At 41.0% G+C, this 22,770-nt stretch overlaps 1 protein-coding gene across 2 annotated transcripts in view; it reads right to left on the bottom strand.

The window, feature by feature from the left end:
* Window positions 1–22,770, bottom strand: part of LOC140187709 (E3 ubiquitin-protein ligase RNF43) — a 219,970-nt gene that overhangs the window by 12,100 nt on the left and 185,100 nt on the right. For both annotated transcript variants that reach the window (XM_072243273.1, XM_072243274.1), the window contains exons 3-4: window positions 8,813–8,887; window positions 1,777–1,917 (exon numbers count right to left, since the gene is read on the bottom strand). In XM_072243273.1, coding sequence (XP_072099374.1) covers window positions 1,777–1,917; window positions 8,813–8,887 — 216 coding nt within the window. The remainder of the gene's footprint in view (window positions 1–1,776; window positions 1,918–8,812; window positions 8,888–22,770) is intronic.

The following is a 22,770-nucleotide window of genomic DNA, read 5'->3' as shown; positions in this document are numbered from 1 at the left end:
CCATCCATGCTGGGTTGAGCGTTGACCTAGCAACTCAGCCTCATAAAAATAAGAAAGCCTGCTAAAAAACGCCATCATGACATCGTCCTGATGACTCCACTCGGAGTTAAGGGCTTTCTTCTTCATACAAAATAATGAGGGTATAGATAGGGTAAATGCAAGCAGGCTTTTTCCACTGAGGTTGAGTGAGACTACAATAGAGGTCATGGGTTAAGGGTGAAAGGTGAAAAGTTTAAGGGAAATGAGGGTCAGGAGAGTGTGGAACGAACTACCAGCACAAGCTCCATCAAGGGACTCTAAGCTTCCAATAACCAGCAGGAAATTGAAGCCAAGTGCTATGTGAATGGGGTACAAGCTGTGGATCTATAAATTTAAACTATAAAAAGGTTCAAAATTACGTTCAATTCCCCAGTTAAAAGATTATGGACTGAATTGTCAAAATTGCTGCAGGTGCATTTTTCAAGGTGGTGAACAGTTTACATACCAGGGTTCCAGATTAAGAATAACATATGTTTGTACAGGCTCCACACGGAGAAATGGAGCAGACATTGAGAAGGATTACACTTAATGACCACAGAAAGCTTAAAACACAAGTACTAATTGGAGTGGCGACTTTGCTGAAACAGGGAATATAAGCTCAAACATAAGCCACCATGGAAGTGTCATTGAGGTGGCACTTTTGAGAAAATTAAATCTCTTTCTGAGAGGAGGAATTGAAGGACACTGAGGGATAGTGGGACTGATAGTTGGAAAGGAGACTTGTTTGTCTTCTTCAGATTTCTGCACCCAATACTGGTTAATCATTATTAAAGTGGCTAGTCGTATTTTTTTAATACATTTTACAACGTTTTAGAATTCTTGTGAGAACAAGAAGTCTCCTAATCCATGTGTTTCTAGTAGAAATACCACCAGACCAGGAACTGGGTGAACTGTTGGCAGCTGAAGACATGTTCCACTTAAAAGCAGTTCACAACGATCAATGCTACAACACATCTTGGTTCTCTTAAAAGATTTGATGAGAGATTGATGAATTACGTAGATCACATCTAAAGATGATGTTAACAGCTCTGCCTGTTTACACTTAACACATTATAAGCTGGAAACTCCACAAGCCAACGTGAATACTTGGGATATGGGTTTGTTCAGTCCTAAATTTGGAATCTTAGCAGCCCATGGAGCTTGTTGTCAGGCAGCTACTATTATTCTTCTCGATAAATGGATAGGGTTTCAGGAAACACTCTCAGCAGGTTCAATAGAGAAGGGTTTTTGTTTAGCTTTAAGTGCAGTCACATTTCCTACCTTAAACTCGCTTCCAGATTTATTTAGCTTTTAGACTTTCTATTGAAAAACATAATTAACAAGGAGTTATTTTGAGACTGCATGTACAGAGACCCCAGGAAATGTCCGTCTACATGTCAGTTGTCCTATAATTAGTTCTGTAAAACCATTACTTGACTCAAGATGCTTAAAATCAAATCTTTCAGTTAAAGCTTTTAATCAAGTTATATAGCGTCCCCTCATTCCCACCTGTACATCTCCCCCGCCCATCTTTGGGATCACTGTGAAAACAGCTGAATATGAATTTTGATTAAATTCCCTAAATGCTTTTTATGTCCAATTGTAAAATAAGATATCCTGCACCGAGGAGACTATGGGGGCAATACTGCTGTTTGAGGAGACTAGAAGATGCATCAAGAATGGAGAAATAGCAGCTTCCTGCTTTAACAACATTTTCTGAAGGAGTTACTGAGGTTTAGGTTTTGAAACAAGACTTACCCGACCCACCACATCATTCTTAACATGAATCCTGACCACTGCTTCACCATTGGTGTTGATGACATTCATCAGCTGGGCAGCATCCAGGCCTTGGATCAGGATAACGGGACGAGCCAACAGATCTTCTGGATTCTGTTTTAGCTATGAATAGGAAGAAGTCACATGAAGGATTATTTCACAGGAGGGCTTAAGAATGGCTCCTGATACCAACATTAATTACAACTACACAACATCACGTGAGGACCTCATCAAACAAGGGATAGCAGTCCTTTTCAGGCTTTGCAATTCTTACTACCCTTGAAAAGGATTCAGAAGCAAAAAAGGCGCCAGAGCTTGTAAGGGGTATATGGTACAAAAGTACAGTATCATTTCCAATTGCAATAAATTTATATTATATAGCTTCATTTACTCATCTCGCTTAGAATACAACGCAGGAGAGGTTACAGCAATTCCACTACCAGCGCATGAAACAGGTAAAGCTCCATCATTACAGATTTGGTTGATGCAAATTTTTGGAGGCAGCAAAAGAGAAGCTGTATACCATACCAAATGTTTAATTTTAAATAAATTTCACTGGCTTCTATATACAGAATCAATGCTTACACAATAGGCAACTTGTTATTTTATCACTAACACTATTACACAGCATTTCTCTGTTCATCTTGGCCATTCATTCTTAATATTGGGATTATTTATTCATTGAGATACAACGTGGATACAGTCCACCCTTCGAGCTGCACTGCCCAACAAACCCCAATTTAATCTTAGCCTAATCATGTGACAATTTACAATGACCAATTAACTTACTAACCGGTATATCTTTGGACTGTGGATGGAAATCAAAGGACCTGGAGAATTAAATTAGCATTAAACCCTTATGTATGCTAGCTGGAATTGGGTCATCTTCAATGATGGTTTTACTGAGGGTGCAGGTACCCAACAGAGATTCAATGCATTTTCCAAACTAATGTGATAACATTTTCCTTTGCTCATTATTAATAATTTCTCTGGCTTCCACAGTAAACCTCTGTCCTTAGCATTTAACATTCAATTTTGCAAACCCTATACATCACTGATGATCTGTTCCAATATTAAAGCTCAAAGTAAATCTTATTATCATAGTACATATATGTCACCACATACAATCCTGTGATTCATTTTCCTGCAGGCATACTCAACAAATCTATAGAATAGTAACTACAGCAGGATCAATGAAAGATTAAATAGAGTGCAGAAGACAACAAACTGTGCAAATGCAGATATAAATAAATAGCAATTAATAACCAGAACATGAGATAGTGAGATAAAGAATATACTGAACACATAGCTGCTTCTATAGCTTTACAAGGTTCAGCAGTAATTTAATACCATGTTGATTACTCAGTTCTATTACCCTAACTCACTTATTTCACAATATTGACCTGGGAAACTTCTCCACTTTAGTGACAGGTTCAAGTATCAGAGCTGGTATTTAAACATCCTATTAGCAAAAAACAGTGCAGAATTTACTGCTCAACAGTTATAGAAAAGTGCAATCAGTCATTACACAGAATCTATAGAAACAGTTCATTAGAGCCAATTGGTCAATGTTCTTTACATACTCAAGGCAGTTTAATTACCAAGCTACTAAGTGCAGCAGAGGATAGGAATTTAGGATAGGGAGGGGGAATTTGTGGGCATGCGAGACAGAACAGGTTACAAGCAAATAAGTGGGGATTAAGGCTGGTGAGATACTCTGAGAGCTGGCACAAAAATGATAGATTGAATGATCTACTGCTATATGGAAATCAGTTGGGAGATCAGGACTTTGATCCAAGCTAAAAGGAGTTAGACAAGGTCTTGGAGACAGAAGAGATTAAAGGATATGTATAATTTAAATTTAGACAAAGGACTGTGTTGTTGGCCATTAAAAAGAAACTCTACTGTTCCTTTCCGTCGCTTTTCCTTTTATGTCAGATTCTGGATGTAGCGTGAAGTCCTGAATTCAGATTAATTTTAGTTTCTCATCTGAAAGTCATGTGCCTGAATAGTTTGTACCAAATTTACCATCAACCAGACGACCTGCAGCGTCTAGCATTTCAATTCTCAGCCTGGGTGGAGAAATCAGTTTTGTATTATAGAAAATTATACTGTACATCTACTGTGAACATTATTGTTACGTTAAAATTATTTATGAATTATTTGTCTGTTTTGTCCTTGCCACACCGGAAATTGCCAAATAACCTCAACAAAATCTCTTTTGATGAACAGATGATTATTCTAATCCTATTTATTTTCTATCTCTGAATCAAAGTTGTGGTTTGCTTCGAACTAATCATAATCTCCTGTTAGGCTAAAGCAGTGTTTTCCAGCCTTTTTTAGCCCAATGTCCCCCAAAGCACCTTCATACTTGTCAGCGCCCCTCTCAGGCACAATATACTTTCCGCTGACCCCATAGTGTAAAAACATATCTACTATATGCTAACCTGATAAAAATGATTCTGCTTTAAATTTTTATTTGTCTTTAAACCTAGCTTACACAGTACCTGTACATCAGCTTCGAGTTCAATGTGATCCTTGAGCTTGATGATTTTTAGCAAGGATTGAAATATCTGGTTGAAGTTGTGACAGCAAAAGTTTTAAGTCCCCATGCCAATGTCCAAGTGGTTTCTGTTTTTTGGTGAGTATGTGGTTCACTGCACTGAAGCCTCTTTTAGCAAGGTAGGAGGATGGAAATGCAAAGACCACAAAACTTCATATGACAGTGTAGCCAACTACTGCAAAAGCTGACATTTATGAAACCTATTTTTGTTTCTTCATTATTCTGAATTATGATAATTTCTTCTTGTAAGCTCTCTTGTTGTTCTTTCACCTTGCAAAGAAATGGGTTAATTACCCAGTCCGGAATTTCCAGATTGCTCAAATCCTTGAATCGATTCTAAAAATCCTTCTTCAGTAACTGCAGGTGTAAGCCGAGCTTCAAACTCGTTGTGATGGGTAGTATTCACCACCTGCGTGTTCCAGTGCCTCATCCTTTTTTTTGGACGTGCCTGCTCTACTAACAGTTGGTCAGGTCTCATGCCTTAAGTTAGGGCAGCGCTTACCGCCCCCCTCCTAAGAATCTTGAATGCACCCCCCTCCTCTAACTCCCCCTTAGGACACATAACTGCCCCGCCTCCTGCTGGAAATCACTGGGCTAAAGTCATCTTAATGATTTCAATTCACCAAATTGAAGAAAACTCCTTTCTGTTTGTTCAAGTACATATATCAATATTCAAGAGTAAAAGAATGGATAATCCTTGAAGAATATCATTTTGTGACCTATTACTTTTACAGAACAACATCCAGAGCAAAGAAAAAATTTCTTATGCAGTAACCAGCTGAGCGCAGAAATTATATACCAAAGAAAATTATATATTACTTGTCAACAGATGTACAGCCTACTATAGCCCAAAAGGTTCAATACTTGATGATCATTTTTGTTGAGAAGTAAAAAGAGATACAATGAGTTATAATTATCCTGTTTTGACTGAGGCCATAATCCAAACTAACTGTTCAGTGTAGTGTTGAAGAAATGCCTCTCTGTTTAAAGAGATGTGAAAACTGTGTATTTGTTATATTTATTCTTTCTTGATATGTGGCGGCTGCTACAACTTTCCCTCTTAATTAGCTTCAAAAGGGTGGTAGGCGTTTTGATAGAGTCAGAGGTACTCCCATATATTAGCTAGGTAATGCCAGGATTTTTACTGGACAATAATAACAGAATATCCATCTATGTTGAACGTGAAGCTCTGTGTTTCCTACAAGCCTGTTGCTCTTGTTCTTCAAGATCAGTGGCTCCTAAATGTTTTTGGGTTACCAGACCAAATCCCAAGAGTCCCCCTCTCCCTTTCCAGCCTTTACATAAAAACTATGAAGAATTTTGATTTATGATGCACAGTGAAAACAAAAGATGTGACAAATAATTGCAAAAAATATTGAATTTAAAGCTATTTAAAGCTACAAATAAAATTCTTTATTACAGTAAAAACAATTTTCATCAACAATTTTAGACTGTACATTAGTAGTCCAACTATTCACTAATTCAGTGCTTTTTCACCTTTTAATGGATAGATGAGCTTGGTGCAGTGATATCTGCTACTCAACATCAAGCTGAATATCACTCATAAGGAGTCCTAGATACACACATTCAGTAACCTGTAGTCTGTTTCATTGCTTTGAAAGAAGTTGGGCGACTGCGCTGAAACTGTGCTCCACTAAACATTATGTTGGAAAGGCAATAAAGAACACCTTGACCTTCAGCTCAAAGTCATTTTGTAGTGAGCTCAGTTCCTCCTCCACCCTTCCTGTTAATTCCTCATTACATGTGTTCAGGAATGGATTTATTACCCATCTGCACTTGTATCGAGAGAGGATCCTGAAATGACTCTGACATGTCTTTATGCAGCTCACCCAAGTGGGAACAGTATACTTGAAGATCATCATAGTCTGGCATTCTTTCTTTCACTTCCATCTCAGAGAGACTTGGAAATTGGAAAAGATTGAAATGGCCAATATAAGGTTAACTTGAACAGAAATGGGAGAACACTGATTTGTCATTCATAAGATTCACATAATTTCTTCTTAATTGAAGATTGATTTCATTAAACTTTGTAAATAATTCTGACAAATAAGCAACGTCATGCCTGATATTCTTCAGCTGATTTCTGAATGCAGCATTTGAGTCTTCAAAGAATTTATCACAGTTTCAAAAAGCTCATAAACGCATCTCAGGCAGTTCCTTTTTGAGAGCCATCTGACTTCAGTGCACAACATGAAGCATTCAAACTGCTCATCATTCTCAATGCAAAGCTCTTGAAATAGTTGAGATTTGAGAGCATGGGGCTTGATTTTATTTACCGCTGTGATAACAGTATTTAATGATTTGTGCAGTTTATCACAGGATTTTTGTGACAAGATGTTGTCCGTGAATCACACAGAGAATGGTAGATGTGTTAGATAAAGCTGATTTCAGGAAAGTAATCACCCCATGGAGGTGTCCTGTCATTGATGGTGTCCCATCTGTTGTACAAGAAAAGATGCTAGTGAGTAGAATGTCCTTCTCTTTGAAAAATTGCTCAACAACCCAAAATATTGACTTCACCTTGCAAGGGTTTCAAGTTCCCTTGCAAATAACAACTCCTGAACTATGCTTTCATTTTTTATGAGGTGGATATAACCAAGAAGCAAAGATTTGTTGCCTGGCAACGTTGATTCATCCAGCTACACAGAATCTAAACTTACTTGATCTAAGTATGTTGCACAATGTGTCTTCCATATTTTCAGATATTTCACCTATTCGTCTTTGAACAGAGATGTTGCTAAGCAGAATTATTTTAATTATTTTGTCTGGTGACTTATGCAAAACAGTACTCAGTTCTTCTCCAATTGTACAGGACTTTCCAGATTTAGCAAAGAGCAATGAGATGTTGTATGAAGCACAGACACCATCACTGTTTTATTTTGAATCACTGGCAAAGCGTTTTGAAGTGTTTTCCATTTCTGAAAGTTTTCACAAAGTGACTGAAAATAAGCCAAGTTTTTGTTTGCTTTATCAGAGTGTATTTTCTTCAAATATTCAAGGAGCCTGGATAGTTTTGTTGCTTCATTTGAAAAAAACTTCTTCACCCCACAGACACATTGGCTGTTGTTGGTTGCTTGGTGCTGGTATAAATCCATTATTTCAGATACTCCACACTATACTGTCCACGCTTTCTTTTTTGTTTAGTCTGCTCCTGCCATTCTTGTTATATGGCAATGACCACATTCAATCAGCTACCTTTTAAGTCCAACCTCACGGATGATGATCGAAAAAGTGGACATTTATGATGTCATTATAGCTCAGGCAAAACCTGACTCTGCCTGAAGGTACATAAAGTGGGGCAGTGGTGTTATTTCAGTTGGGCCGTGGGCTAGAGAAATAAGGTAAAGATAATTGAAAAGGGCAGATTCTGGACTTTACCCCATTGAATGCCATACCCTAATTCTCGAATTGCCATACCCGAATTGCGTCATTGCGTGATTAGAGTACTGGACTTGTACTAGCTAACACTGTACAAAGGAGTGAACAGCAATAATGTGTGGTCTGGGCCAGCAAATGACACAATTTTTTCCGTCCAGATTTCTCATGATATGTCAAATACAGAAATGTCACATTGCTCTTCAATAACTATTAATGCGCTTTTGAGTAAAGACTAAGAGAATGGTGGGTTAGCAAGAGATGAGGTGACCATTGTAATCAATGACAAGACACTGAAGATTAAATGCTAATAATATATAATTAAATTCTTAAATTAAGCCTATAATTTCTCAACTGCCCCCCTTGTTCCCCCCCACCATATACCTTTTATCTTTATTGGCCCCTAGAAACTCCCACCATCAATATCGCCTACCTTGGAAACCACTCTTCTAGATGATAGAAATTGTATGTTTGGGTGTGACTATTGGATTAGCTAACATTCTTCTCTGAACTAACTGCAACAAAATCCCTTTTAATGAACAGATGATTATTCTAATCCTATTTATTTTCTATCTCTGAATCAAGATTGTGGCTTTCTTTGAACTAGTCACATTTTCCAGTTTGACTAAAGCAATCTAAAGAAAACTAAAGAAACCTCCTTGTTGCTCATTTCACTCTCATGTTTTTCAGATAAGCTGCCTGTCTCTGTCTCAGCAATTATGCTCATTAGTTTTATTATTCACCAACCTACAAAGTCATTGTCTGTTCTAAACGGTTACATACACAGACCGAGCACTCCCGGTTAAGCACTTGAGATGTTAGCAGGACGGCCATTCCTGCCTGAGCGTCACAACTGAAAACATCTCACACAGATAAAATAGACAACTAGGACATTATATCCAACATCGTTGCTGGTGCAAAGTGATGTATTTGAATTCATTACACCTGCCACAATAAAGGGAGCAGGGCTTTCATGAAACATTTCCTTTGCTCTAAAGTGCTCGTAGGTCTCGCAGTTCTCTTGCTGTTAAGAACAATAAGGCTGGACATCATCCTTACCTGAGCTACAGCACTTGCATCATCAGTTACATCGAAGATCACTGCGGTGGCACCTCTCTGAATAGCAAATTTGGCCTGCAGGAAGAAAGAGACAAACGCATGATTTTGGACAAAGCTAAGACTAATTGTTTCTGCATGCTTTCCCCGACACCAGGATTTCATTCGTCACAGAGTAATCAGCACGGCCCGACTGACCCACAGCATTCTTGCTGTTAGGCTCAGTTGCCCCAATTCAAGCCCATAACTCTCCAACCACCTTCTCTCTATGTGCTTACCCAAGGGTCTTATAAATGATGCGAATGTACCTGCCTCCACCACCTCCTCTGGCAGCTCACTTCAGGTACTCACTACTTTCTATGTATCAAGGTTACCTCTCAGGTTACTTTTAAATACCTCCCTTCTAATCTTGTATCTGTGCCCTTCCACAACCCATAGGAAAGGACTATAACCATCCACCTTATCCACACCCCTCAAGATTTTATGAACTTTTAAGAGGATATCCCTCATGTTCCTACACTCCAAGGAATAAGAGATCCGGTAGGGCTAACCTCTCCCTATATCTCAGGCCCCTTAGCCCAGGCAATATCCTGGTAAATCTCTTCTGCACCCTATCAACTCGACAATGTCTTTCCTTTAACAGGATGACCAAAACTGTGTGCAACAGTCCAAGTGCAGTCTCACCAGTGACTTAACTGCAACAAATGTCCCTACTCCTAAACTCGATGTCCCCACCTGACGAAGAGCAGCATGTTAAATATCTTCTTCACCATCTATTCTACAGCTCACTTGCAGCGAACTGCGCACATCCACTCCCAAGTCCCCTCTGTTCCACAACCCTCTTTATCTCACACTTATCTAAGTCGAAATCCAGTTGCCAACTGATCAAGACCCGTTTGTAAATCATTGCAAACTGCTTCGCTGCCAACAAGACCTCATCACCAAACTTGGTCATTCACATCCAAATTATTTACATAAATAAGAATAACAGAGATCTGAAAACTGACCTCTGGGGCATCCCACTAGTCACAGGCCTCCATTTGGAGAATTGACTCTCAACTATTTCACTCTGCTTCCTATCACCAAGCCAATTCTGAATCCACTGTGCTAGCTCCCCCAAAATCCCATGCAACCCAACTTTCCAGATCAGCTTACCATGCATGACCTTGTCATTAGTCTCACTAAAGTTCATATATACTCCATTCACTCTTCTACCTTCATCTATCCCCTTAGTTACCTCTTCAGAAAATTCCAAAAGCTTTATTAGACATGATCTCCCACATACAGAACCACGCTGATTATATCTGATTAGGTCTCCACTATCAAAAGTGATGGCAGACTTTATCCTTCAGAGCTTCCTCCAGTAACTTCCCTATAACTGAAGTCATGCTTGTAGGTCCCTGTTCTGTCATTGCCACCCTTAAACAATGGAACTACATTATTGCCACGCCCCAGTCTTCTGGAACTTAACAAGTGGCTAATGTTAAAGCAAATATATCAGCAAGTGCTTCTGCAATTTCTTCCATGAGGTACAAGGGTGCACTTGTTCAGCCCTTACCCATCTTAATGCATTTCAAGGATGCAAATACCTCCTTCCTCATAATATGCACATGTTCCAAAACCTCATTACTTTTACCCTCATTTCTTTGGCATCCATGACATTCTCCTTAGTAACACCAAAACAAAATAGTCATTAAGAACCTCAGTCATCTCCAGTGCTTCCACAAATAGGGGGCGCTAAGAGGACCTAGTCTCTCTCTAGTCACCCTTTTACTATTAATATAACTGAAGAATGATGATGGTGCCTAATGGCAAATCCTTTGCTTCAGAAACAGCTCTTTTTCTATCTTTAATATCTTTATTTTCCCTTTCAGGGTTCTCTTGAAGACCCTGACCTGGAGTTACACACTGACATCGGTCCTTTGCAAGAATACATTCTGCTCTCGGGGTCTCATGACTGGCCGCTATTTGATATACCAAGGACGCGGCTTAGAAAACTAGCAAGCCTTCAGGGTTCTGGGATTCCGTGGCTCTAGAGGCAGGTGGACTCGAGGCTGGTGTCTCCACAAGAAGTCAGTGTGTCGTGGGAGACGGAAGATCAAAAGCAGCAAACTAGCTGCTGGCTTTGTGCCCAGAGACCTGAGTTCTTTGGGCACAGAGCTCGGAAAAAGCGACGCAACAGACTTTTAACATCATAAATCAGTGAGTTGCTTGTTATGTCTCCCCTCATGCTGTGAAATGGGGACACCACTTTTTCCCTTATTGGGGGAGAGAGAGAGAGCCTGTGGTACGTCAAATTACCAGGTGAATGAGTAGTCTTTGGGGTACTGCAAGTCTGTGTCTTTATTGATGCTTTGCTGCACGCTTGAGTGCTCGGTGGTGGGTGCCAATACTTTTTTTTGCTGGTGGAGGAGGGGGGATCGTTGCTTTGCTGCTGCTTATGTGTGGGTGGGGAGAGCTGGGAGGCCTTGGGGTTCTAACAATTAACTGTCATTCATTCTTTGGGGCACTCCTCTGTTCTTGTGGATGGTTGCAAAGAAAAAGAATTTCAGGATGTATATTGTATACATTTCTCTGACATTAAATATATCTTTGAAACCTTTGAAATATTAACCCTGCCTGCCAAATCCATCTCAATCCTCTTTTTGTCTTCCAGATTTCCCCCTTAAGCCTGCACTTAAAACTTTAAAAACATTCAGTGAGGAATTCATTTGTACCCAGCTGCCTAAAAATAATTAACGCTTCCTTCTATTTCCTGACCAGAGCCTCAATTTCTCTCGTCAGTCAGGGTTCATTGAACTTGGCTTTGTCTGCCCTCCATCCTAACAGGTACACGCTGACCTTCAGCTCATGATGTGACCCTTTTAAGAGCCTCCCGCTTGCCAACAGTTCCTTTGCCATTAAATAAAGTCCAGTCTAATGCTCCCCAAGCTGGTCCTGCTCCAGTTCAGGACTTTAACCTGTGGACCTGTTCTACAATTGTCCATGTTTGGTTGTCATGTAAAGTAGGATATTATAGACCCCTATCTGGACAAAGATAAGCTTTGGTTTACTGTTCAACAGTCAATAAGAGGTACAGAGTATTATCAGGGAATGGGCAGCAGAATGCTGGAACTACAAACATCAGCCAGAGTGGTACAACAGGATAGGCACAACATGGGAGAGGGAAATGGCGGAGGGTGTATTATGGAGAGGATGATATAGCAGGTGGGATTTACAAGGAACAGTAGAGTGAGGAATGGGTAATCCAGATTACAGTAGAAATGGTGATGCAACTGATTAGTAGTCCAGATGGTTGGAATTTCCAGAATAAGTTCCAATTTCCACAATGGTAGCTGTGGGATTTACATTCAATTAATAATCTGGAATTTGAGGAAAATAACAGCTAGTCTTTGAAATGATGACCACAAACACAGCCAAATTCTTACAAGATAACTCTCTAATCACAAACAAGAGAAAATCTGCAGATGCTGGAAATTTTAGCAACACATGCAAAATGCTGGAGAAACTTAGCAGATAAGGCAGCGTCAATGGAAAAGAGTACAGTCAATGTTTCGGGCTGAAACCCTTCATGAGCCCTGATGAAGGGTCTCAGCCCAAAACGTCGACTGCACTCTTTTCCATGGATGCAGCTTGGCATGCTGAGTTCCTGCAGTATTTTGCATTTGTTGCATGACTCACCAATGCCTACTATAAAGGACATCTGTTAAGTTTATCTGGTTTGGTCTACTTGGGACTTCAGGCCCAATTATACGGTTGACTCCTAAATGTCCCTGAAAAGCCAAGAGGGTAAAAGGATGGAAAATAAAAACCAACCTCGTCAACTACACCCAAACCATGAAAAATATTTCATTTCTCACTATTGCAGTTAGGTTCGTCACCTCAAATTAAAAACTTAAATGCTCTCTTGTATTTTGCCAAGATCCAGAAGATATACTGCACTGTAGGGGGTGCTAATAGTCTACCATTGATATCGCTCTGTGCAATTTAACAGTGCCAAAGATGATTACAGAGTTCCCCACAATCTCCAGCACTCAAGACAATGTTCCAAAGAGCGGAACGAGTGAGAAATGGTACAGGCTGCACAGAAAATATAAATGCAACAGCACTTAAGATGCAGCTATAAATTAAACAGGATTTGTTTGCAATCCAAATTCTTTCGGAGACACTGTAATAACACAACGCTCTACAATTCGCAACACGCAGAAATATCACAATGCACACTACTCTACAATCCAATGGCATTCAGAGAAAAACGCTATTGGTACAATCAGACAACTTGAAAGATAAAATTGTGGAAAAGCTGCAAAGCATATTGATAAACTACCCATGTATCTTCTCAAGCATAAGAATAAGCTTCGCAGTTTTACCACAATTTTACTTTGTAATACGTCTGTGTGCATCTTTGGAGTGCTGGGGCCAAACGTATAGATCAGGGGTTCCCAATCTGGGGTCCATGGACTCCTAGCTTAATGGTATTGGTTCATGGCACAAAGAAGGTTGGAAACCCCTGGCATAGGTAGACGAGGACAAAATTTCAGAAAATCAACACTTCCAGTGAAATCCTCTCTGCTCTCAACTTCAGAAAACAATTGGATGGGATAATAAGACTTTTCTCTGCAAAAGAATAATTGAAGTGCTGATTAAAACTGAAAGTAATGGTTTAACCAATGAAGAGAAACACATAGGATATTGAATTCAATAGTTGTCAATTGTGAGGGGAGTCCTTTGTGACAGAGGACTTCATGACAGGGGCAGAGGGAAGGACTATATTTACTGAAGGATTTCTTTAAAGTAATTCTAGCTCTTTGTGATCTGGCAGCTTCAGCTGAGGCCATGATTAGAGACCACAGTGACCTCTAACAGTGCTTCTGGCTCATGCATGTCAGAAGAGGTATTAAAATTCTGTAAGAAGGGCTTGCTTGGAACTACAAATACCAGTCATGGTAACTGCAGCCTTAGGGTTAAGGGCCATTACGCTGATAGACAGAATCCTCAGGAAAGGGCTCATTTGTAACAACCGTGATAGGTGCATGAGTGACAACATTAGTCAAGGTATTTATTATAATCAGCTCTTCTTCTGGGATCATATAAGAAGCCTTTCAAAATCTTCATTCTGCAAATTTCACAGCAGCTTTCCCACCCTCCCTCAAGACAGACCCTAAAAGGAAGTAAAGGGCCAGTTGACACCAGTTAACTCAGAAAAGTGTAACTTGTGCAGTAAAGACTAATGGTTCAACAGTTTTCAAATTCCTTTTAAACACTTCAGCGAGCATTAACCTCGGAGGGTAAAAAGAGTGCCATCCAGAGTCACCTCACTTAGACACGCACCTACGTGGGAGTGAAGTTGTAGTTGACAGCTTCAGGCAAAAGCCAGGTTATACGATAAACAATGATGGTTGGAAATGTGATATCAGAAAAGAATTGCAGGGTATTAATCTTTGAAAGGAAAAAATAAGGTTAATATTACAAGATCTGTGTGCTTGGGACAGGGTATACTGGTTAAATGTACCAATTAACTCAAAAGAAGGGTTTAAGGTATGATTAGAATTTGTAACCTAGCTTTTCTCTTTTTGATTTTGATGGAATTTCTGTGTTATGTCCAGCATTTTGTGGTTTGAAACCCATGACTTGTGCTACAACTTCTTTTCCTTTGTAGTTAGGGCAGTCACACAGTTTCTGCTGAAAGGTCATGACCTCTCCACTCTAGTTGAAAGCAATGCATTTCAAGGATGGTGATCACCTGAAGCACTGCTCCTTCATAAGCACGCTACAGCGCATCTCATCCTTTCATCCCGCAGATTAAGCCTCTCCTTTCACATTAAACATTTATTTACTCTGAACACCTGACCCTTGGGGCTTTTCTCCCATTATTCTTTTTACTTGCTCACTATTGAAAGGATTCTAACTAGTAACCAGTGAGAATGCTTCCCAGAAACCCCTTTGCCAAATTGAGCAGCATGCAGTTCTGCAAGTGGAAGTGACAGAAACAGGCCGAACACCACTTCATTTAAGGGTGGCATCAAATCATCAGAGTCCAGTGCTGCCTGGAACACAAGAATTTGTGAACAGATTCAAATCATTTTAGATTGCTTCTTAAAAAAGGGAACTGTGTCAATCCAATCAAAGACAAGAGAAAATCAGCAGATGCTGGAAATCCAAGCAACACACGTAAAACACTGGAGGAACTCAGCAAGCGAGGCAGCATCTATGGAACAGGTTATAGTCGACGTTTCGAGCCGAGACCCTTCATCAGGACTGGAGAAAAAAAGACGAGGAGTCAGAGTAAGAAGGTGGGAGGAAGAAACACGAGGTGATAGATGAAACCAGGAGGGAGGAGGGGTGAAGTAAAGAGCTGGGAAGTTGATTGGTGAAAGAGATACAGAGAAGGAGAAGGGGGATTCTGACAGGAGAGGACAGAAGGCCATGGAAGAAAGAAAAGGGAGAGGAGCACCAGGGGGAGGTGATGGCTAGGTATGGAGATAAAGTGAGAGAGGGAAAAGGGAATGGGGTATAGTGAAGTGGAGGGCATTACTGGAAATTCAAGAAATCAATGTACATACTAACAGGTTGGAGAACTGTGTTAAATTGTGTTATAGAGTCACACAGCAAGGAAACTGCTTACTGATTATCAAACACTCATTTTACCCTAATCCAACACAAACCCCAGTTTTAATTTTTCCATGTTCTTGCCAATCCTCTTCAAATTCTTCCACTCACCTACACAGCAAGGGCAATTTAAGTGGACAAACAACTTACTAAGCCGCAGGGCTTTGGGATGTGGGAAGAAACCATTGGGAACCTGCAAACTCCACATAGACAGCACTGAGACCAGAATTGAACCTGGAACTCTGGCTCTTTAAGGCAGCAGCTCTACAACCTGGAGCACAACAAAAAATACTGGTGGAAATCAGTGAGCCACGCTCACCAAGAGAAATAGACAGTTGGCATTTCGGCTAAGACCCTTCAGTTGGAAAGGGATTAAGTAGTATAAAACAGGTGGTGGTGAGGAAGGGATGGAACAAAAACTAGTAGGAGATAGGTAGATCCAGGTGACGAGGGTGATAAGCAGATGGAGATGGGGAGAGTGGGAATAGCGCCAAATGCCGGGAGGCTATAGGTAGAATTGACAAAGGGTTGAAGATGAATGGAAGTGTGGAGGGCTGATGCGAATAACTGGGGAGGCGAACAAGGAAGAGGAGTGTACGGTTGATTGGCAGATGGAGGAGGGAAAGGAGGGAAAGAAAAAAATATGACGGGGCCTGGAGCAACGTAAGAAGAACGGGGTAGATCATCCACAACAATTAGTAGGGGAGAGAGTGGTGAGAACTTTACCACAGTCAGGTAAAAAACTTTTGAGATATCCACCAATGGTTTCAAGCACATCACTCGAGATTAAACTAAGCTTGGTACAGGGTAAAGCTTCCTCAATGTTCTAACAAATAAACTTCAGGCAGAGAGAGTAGATGCACAACCTAGTATTCCAAAACGAAGAGCCTGGGTTCTACTTAATTTTTTAAATATCCCCTTTGATCATGTGGGTATCATGATTTACAAAAATCCATTTTTATTTGGTCATTACATGGGGATCGAGTTGTAAATCAGAACTATGATCATTAGAAATGAGATCTATATAATAGTGTGGATTGGAGAGACGTAGCATGCATTAACTCAAACTTCCCAGAGAATCTGACTTACTGCCCTTTAAGCCACTGGTGTTTAGGGCAGCAATGAAGGTCCTCCATCTCTGGCGGTGTTCAGGGCTTCCTTCATCTTGTCAGTGGCTTCCTTCATTTTGTCAGTAGCTTCCTCTTGGTTTTCACTACTGTCTGTCATGCAAGTCCCGGTTGGAGACTCAGGGATACCACTGCACTCAGATGTTTAAGGATTCTTCATTGTTGTTTCCGTAACAATTTTGTTTTACCAGTCAGGATTGCTCACTCTCAGCTGAACCCCCGAAACTGGAGGAATGGTAGGCCACTCTTGGTCTGCCCTCTACTCTTTGACCTGTTTGGCATGGGTGACCCTAGCAAGAATCAAAGTACAAGGCCCTGACTCCAGCCAACACAGTTCTCCAGGTCACTGAGGAAAACAAGCCTCCAAACCCAACAACAAGGTTGTGGTGCCTTTGGAGGCCAGAGAATCTTAGCCCACTGTAAATTTGCCTACCAATGAATCCTGTCTACTGCATCTCCCTGGCCCTACATTCTGGAGCATCTGGAAAGTAAATATACTTATGCTAGACTAATGTGTATTGACTACAGCTCTGTTTTCAATACTGTATTTCCAATCAAAGTAATTTACAAATTTCTGGACCTAGGACTCGACAACCCCTTTCGCAATTGGATCTCTGGTCTGTAAGGATAGGCAGCTATACCTCCACCACAATAATTCAGCACTGGTGCTCTACACGGCTGCATCTTCAGCCCCTATTCTACTCCACGTACACCTGTGGCTAGATTCTGCGGTAACTCAATCTACAAGTTTGCAGATGATGCCATTGCATGGGGCTGTATCTCAAATATCAATGAGTTGGAGTACAGTAAGGAGGTAGAGAGCCTAGTGACAAAAAAACAGGTCATTGGCTTCAGAAGGGGCAAGAGCAATGGTGCATATGCTTCTGCTTACATCAGTGGTTTTGAGGTCAAGAGAGTTGAGGGCTTCAGGTTCCTAGAAGGGAACATCATCAATAGCCTGTCCTGTTCCAACTACATGGATGCCGCAGCCAAGGAAGTTCAGCAGCAATTCTACTTCCTCAGGAGCTAAAGAAATTTGACATGTTCGCTCCGAGCCTCACCACAGAAAGCATTCTCTTTGGATGCATAACAGCTTGTAACTTTTCTGCCTGGTACCACAACAAACAAAGAGAGTTGTGGACACAGCTCAGCACATCGAGGAAATGAGCCTCCCTCCATGGACTGTTTACACTTCTCACTGCCTTGACAAAGCAGCCAGCATAACCAGAAGCTCCATCCACACCAGACATTTTCTCTTCTCCTGATCCCAACCAGCATTAGATGCAAAAACACATATCACCTGGCCCTATGATAGCTTCTACCTTGTGCTTATAAAGCTATTGACTGGTTTCACAGTACCATAAGATGGACTCTTGGCCTCATAATTTGCCATATTAGTTACTAGTTCCTTATTGTCCACCTGCACTGCACTTTCTCTGCAACTATAACACTTTATAATAAACCAATTTACCAAATATTCTACCATTGGCTGTGAATATATAATGTTGGGCAGTACTACTGCATTGATCTGACTTCACAATTGTGTGATTTTCAGCTAGTGCCAGATTAAAATCAATTCTGAGTTGCTGGTCCATGATTTAATAGTGAGTTGCAGCCTCATGCTCAAAACTCCTTACACCCACGAGGAAGAATGTTCTCCACAGATGAAGCAGGATCTGAATGCAGGTTCCCCGGGTAAAAAAAAAATCACCTTGCCCATTACCTGATGGTCCAGTTCCAATGCAGCAACCTAAGGCGAGAGGCTGATGGCGAAGCACTAACCTGCTTTGTCACTCATTTGGGGCCAGATGCTAAAAGATTATGGTGGGAGAAAGCATTTGACACGGGCTGTCATAACACCTAGGAAGGGTTCTTAACAGAATGACCAACTGTAATTAGTTACTGTCCATTTCGCTGCCAGTGGTTAGGGCAGCAATGAAGACAATCTTTGTCTGTCCTTGGCCATCTTCTTCATTGTACCTCAATAATGGTTCAGGGTCCTCATTTCTGCCTCTATGGTATGGTGTCAAGGTGTCTTTGGTCTTCCATGTTTCCTCCACCCTTCAGGGGTCCAATGAAGTGCTGTTCAGATGATGGAGTTGGCCTCTCTTCTCATCACGTGCCCAATCCATTTCCAACACTTCTTCATGATGATTGTGGCCATGTCCTCTTGATGACACTGAAGGAGTAGGGCATGGTTGGAGATCTTTATTGGCCAGAATATACGGAGGATCTTCTAGAGGCCCATGGTGTGGAATGACGACAACTTGGAAAGGTTGTTCTCTGTCATGCACCAGTATTCCGACCCATACAAGAGCATGGTCAGAACATAACTCTGATACAGTTTCTCCTTGGTGTGGACTCTAAACTTGGTTGATCCCCATATGTTGCAGCTTGATCTGAGGACCTCTCTAACTTTGCTGAGTCTGCACTGTATGCCCAACTGTAGCACTGACAAAATCATTGCTCAACTTGAAGCTAACAAATGGCATATTGCTAAGGCAGAAATCCTGAAAAAATGGACAGAAAGAGTCACGGTCGTGAATTTATTATGTCTGTCACTCCAATATAATTTGCTCACCATCCATCCCCACTCATAAATAAAGTGAACTTTCCTGTGGTCTAGCTCAGATTGTAATGGTTTATGTTTAACATAATGATGACAGGTTCAGGCTCACTGTCTCTGACGACCTCTAGCTGCTGGTTTCTCATAACTACTCTGCAATTAACGTTTACATGAGACTAATGCCACAGACAACCCCACTAAATAGCAAAAGAGGTGAATGGCACAGGAAATCTCCAACTCAAAGAAAGGTTCCTACTATTGTTAACATTTAAAAAAGAAAAGTCACGGAGTGGAACTTGTTGCAAGGTTAGTATGGATGCTTGGCTTCCAACACAGAGATGAAGCCTATTTACAGTATTTAAAGTAGCTGGAATTCGGCCAGTTCGGATTCTCTTGGACTTTCATCAAAGGATTATTGCAGACTTTGCTTTAAGTTAGTTTGTACAGTGCAGCCAACTCTCAATAGCTTGTGGAATGAGTCACAAGGGATTAAATGCAGCCAACAAACACTGAAATGGGAGCAGAGGCTCCAGAATGAAGGATTTTAGGAGAAGGGTGCAGCTGGTGATTGTAGGAGTGTGTAATTGCAAACTTGAGGGAGCGAAATATATAGCATGTGACATGCAGTAGGGGTGAGCAGGGAGCTGACATCAAGAAAAAGTGTTGGCTATTGAGTACCTCAAATCTGCATATTAATTAGATCACACACTCACCTTGATTCAATAAAGCTGAATGTCCTTACCTGTCAAAGGAACAAAACTCCTTCTGCCATGTCCTCCCCACTCACTGAATATATTATTGCAATTTCTCTGATCCTAGCTACACCAGCAACAGAGACATCTAACTTGGTCTTGAAACGAAACTTGAAAAAATAGCTCATCATGCTTTCATCCAGATTATTTTTGTTGTAGAAAGCCAAGAAGGCCCATTCGCAACTCCTCAGCAAATGACCTGGTCTATGTCTACCCATAGCAAGACAAAGATGGCATTCATGCATGGACTGATAGGTTAACTCACACTTGTGGCTCAAATATGTCAAACAACGGCCATCTCAAGTAACAAAGAATAAAACCAACTATCCCTTACATTCAACAACTAAAAGATCTAAAACAATTCTAGAAACTGGCTCACCACCACCTTCTTGAGAGCATGGATGAGTAATGTGCTGGTCCTGCTCAAATCCTGATAATGAATACCTAAAAGTAGAGCTCTTTATATAACAACACCAATCATACACTGTTGGTTTGATCAAATATAGTGTCATACAGCATGGAAATGGGCTCTTTGGCCCAAATGATCTACGCCAACCCAGATTCCCATCTAAGCACCTCATAGACCATAAGAGGTAGGAGTAGAATTAGACTATTCAGCACATAGAGTATTCTCTGCTATTCCATCACGGCTGATTTCTTACCCCCCTTAACCCTGTTCTCCTGCCTTCTCCCCGTAACCTGATTAATCAAGGACTTATCAACTTCCACTTTAAATATATCCAATGACTTGGCCTACACAGCCATCTGTGGCAACAAGTTCCACAGATTCGCCACCACTGGCTAAATAATTTTTTTTCTCATCTCTGTTTTAAATCGGTGTCCCTCTAATCTGGTGCTGTGGCCTCTGGTCTGAGACTAGTGCACTATAGGAAACATTCTCTCCACTTCCACCCTTTCTAGGGCTTTCAATATTTGATAACTTTCAAACAGATCCTCCCTCAATCTTCTAAACTTCAGTGAGCACAGACCCAGAGCCATGAAATGCTCCGCAAATGTTAATCCTTTCATTCTTGAGATCAATCTCGTAAACCTCCACTGGACCCACTCCAATGCCTCCACATCTTTTACTGCTCACAATACTCCAAATGCAGTTTGACTAATGCCTTATAAAGCCTCAACATTACATCCTCATTTTTGTATTCTAGTCCTCTCCAATCAATGCTAACATTCCATTTGCGCTCCTTACCACCGTCCCAACCTGCAAGTTAACTTTTAGGGAATCCTGCATGAGGACTCCCAAGTCCCTTTGCATCTCTGATTTTTGAATTTTCTCCCCATTTAGAAAGCAGTCCACACTTTTATTCTTTCTACTAAAAACATGACTATGCACTTCCCAACACAATATTTCACCTGCCACTTCTTTGCCCATTCTCCCAATCTGCCTAAGTCCTTCTGCATAGACCATAAGACGTAGGAGCAGAATTAGGCCATTCAGCCTATCGAGTCTGCTCTGTCATTCCATCAAGGCTGATCCCAGATCCCACTTAACCCTATACACCTGCCTCCTCAACTTATCCTTTGATGCCTTGACCTATCAACTTCTGCCTGAAATATACCCATGGACTTGGCCTCCACCGCAATCTGTGGCAGAGCATTCAACAGATACACCACTCTCTGGCTCAAAAAATTCCCCTTACCCCTGTTCTAAAAAGTCACCCCTCAATTTTGAGGCTGTGGCCTCTAGTTCTGGATACCCCCGCCATAGGAAACGGCTTCTCCACATCCACCCGATCTAGTCCTTTCAACATTCAGTAGGTTTCAATGAGATCCTCCCGTATTCTTCTAAATTCCAGTGAGTACAGGCCCAAAGCTGCCAAATGCTCCTCATATGATAATCCCTTCATTCCTGGAATTACCCTCGTGAACTTGCTCTGGACTTTCACCAATGACAATAAATCCTTCCTGAGATATGGGGGCCCAAAACTGTCCACATCCTTGCTTTTATATTCTATACCCCTTGAAATAAATGCGTACTACCAGTTCCTCCACCTGTCTTTGTATCATCTGCAAATTTGGCCACAAAGCCATCAACTCCTTCTCCAATTCATTGACATATAATGTGTAAAGAACCACCCTAACACTGATCACTGCAGCGCACCACCAGGTAGCAGCAGCCGACGAGAAAAGGCTCCCTTTATTCCAACTCTTTACCTCCTGCCAGTCAGCCCATCTTCAATTCATGCTAGTAGCTTTCCAGTAATACCATGAGTTCTTATCTTGTTAAATAGCTTCATGTGCGGCACCTTGTCAAAGGCCTTCTGAAAATCCAAGTAAACAACATCCACTGACTCTCCTTTGTCTATCTTGCCTGTTATTTCCTTAATAAAATCCTAAGATTTGTCAGGCAAGATTTCCCCTTAGGGAAACAATACTGACTTTGGCCTATTTTATCTTGTGCCTCCAAGTACCCTGAAACCTCATCCTTAATAATAGACTCCAACATTTTTCCAACCACTAAAGAAGACCTTTCTTCTGTCTCCCTCCCTTCTTACAAAGTGGTCTGACATTTATAGTTTTCCAGTCCTCAGGAACCAATCTACAATCTCGTGATTTTTGAAAGATCATTACTAATGCCTCCACCATCTCTTCAGCTATCTCTTTTAAAACCTTGGGGTGTAGCCTATCTGGTCCAGGTGACTTATCTACCTTTAGACTTTTCAGCTTCCCAAGCACCTTCTCTTTAGTAATACCAATGACACTCACTTTTGCCCCATGACACTCGCAGTTCTGGCACTCTGCTGGTGTCTTCCACTGTGAAGACAGATGCACAACTCGGAAGTTTGTTTGTCATTTATTTGTCATTACTGCCTCTCCAGCATCATTTTCCGGAGGTCTGATACCCACTCTCATCTCTCTTTTACTCTTTATATATCTGAAAGAATCTTT

Source organism: Mobula birostris, chromosome 25 (genome assembly GCF_030028105.1).
Source record: "Mobula birostris isolate sMobBir1 chromosome 25, sMobBir1.hap1, whole genome shotgun sequence".
In the NCBI taxonomy this organism is placed as follows: Eukaryota; Metazoa; Chordata; class Chondrichthyes; order Myliobatiformes; family Myliobatidae; genus Mobula; species Mobula birostris.
This window is presented reverse-complemented; position numbering and strand designations above follow the sequence as displayed.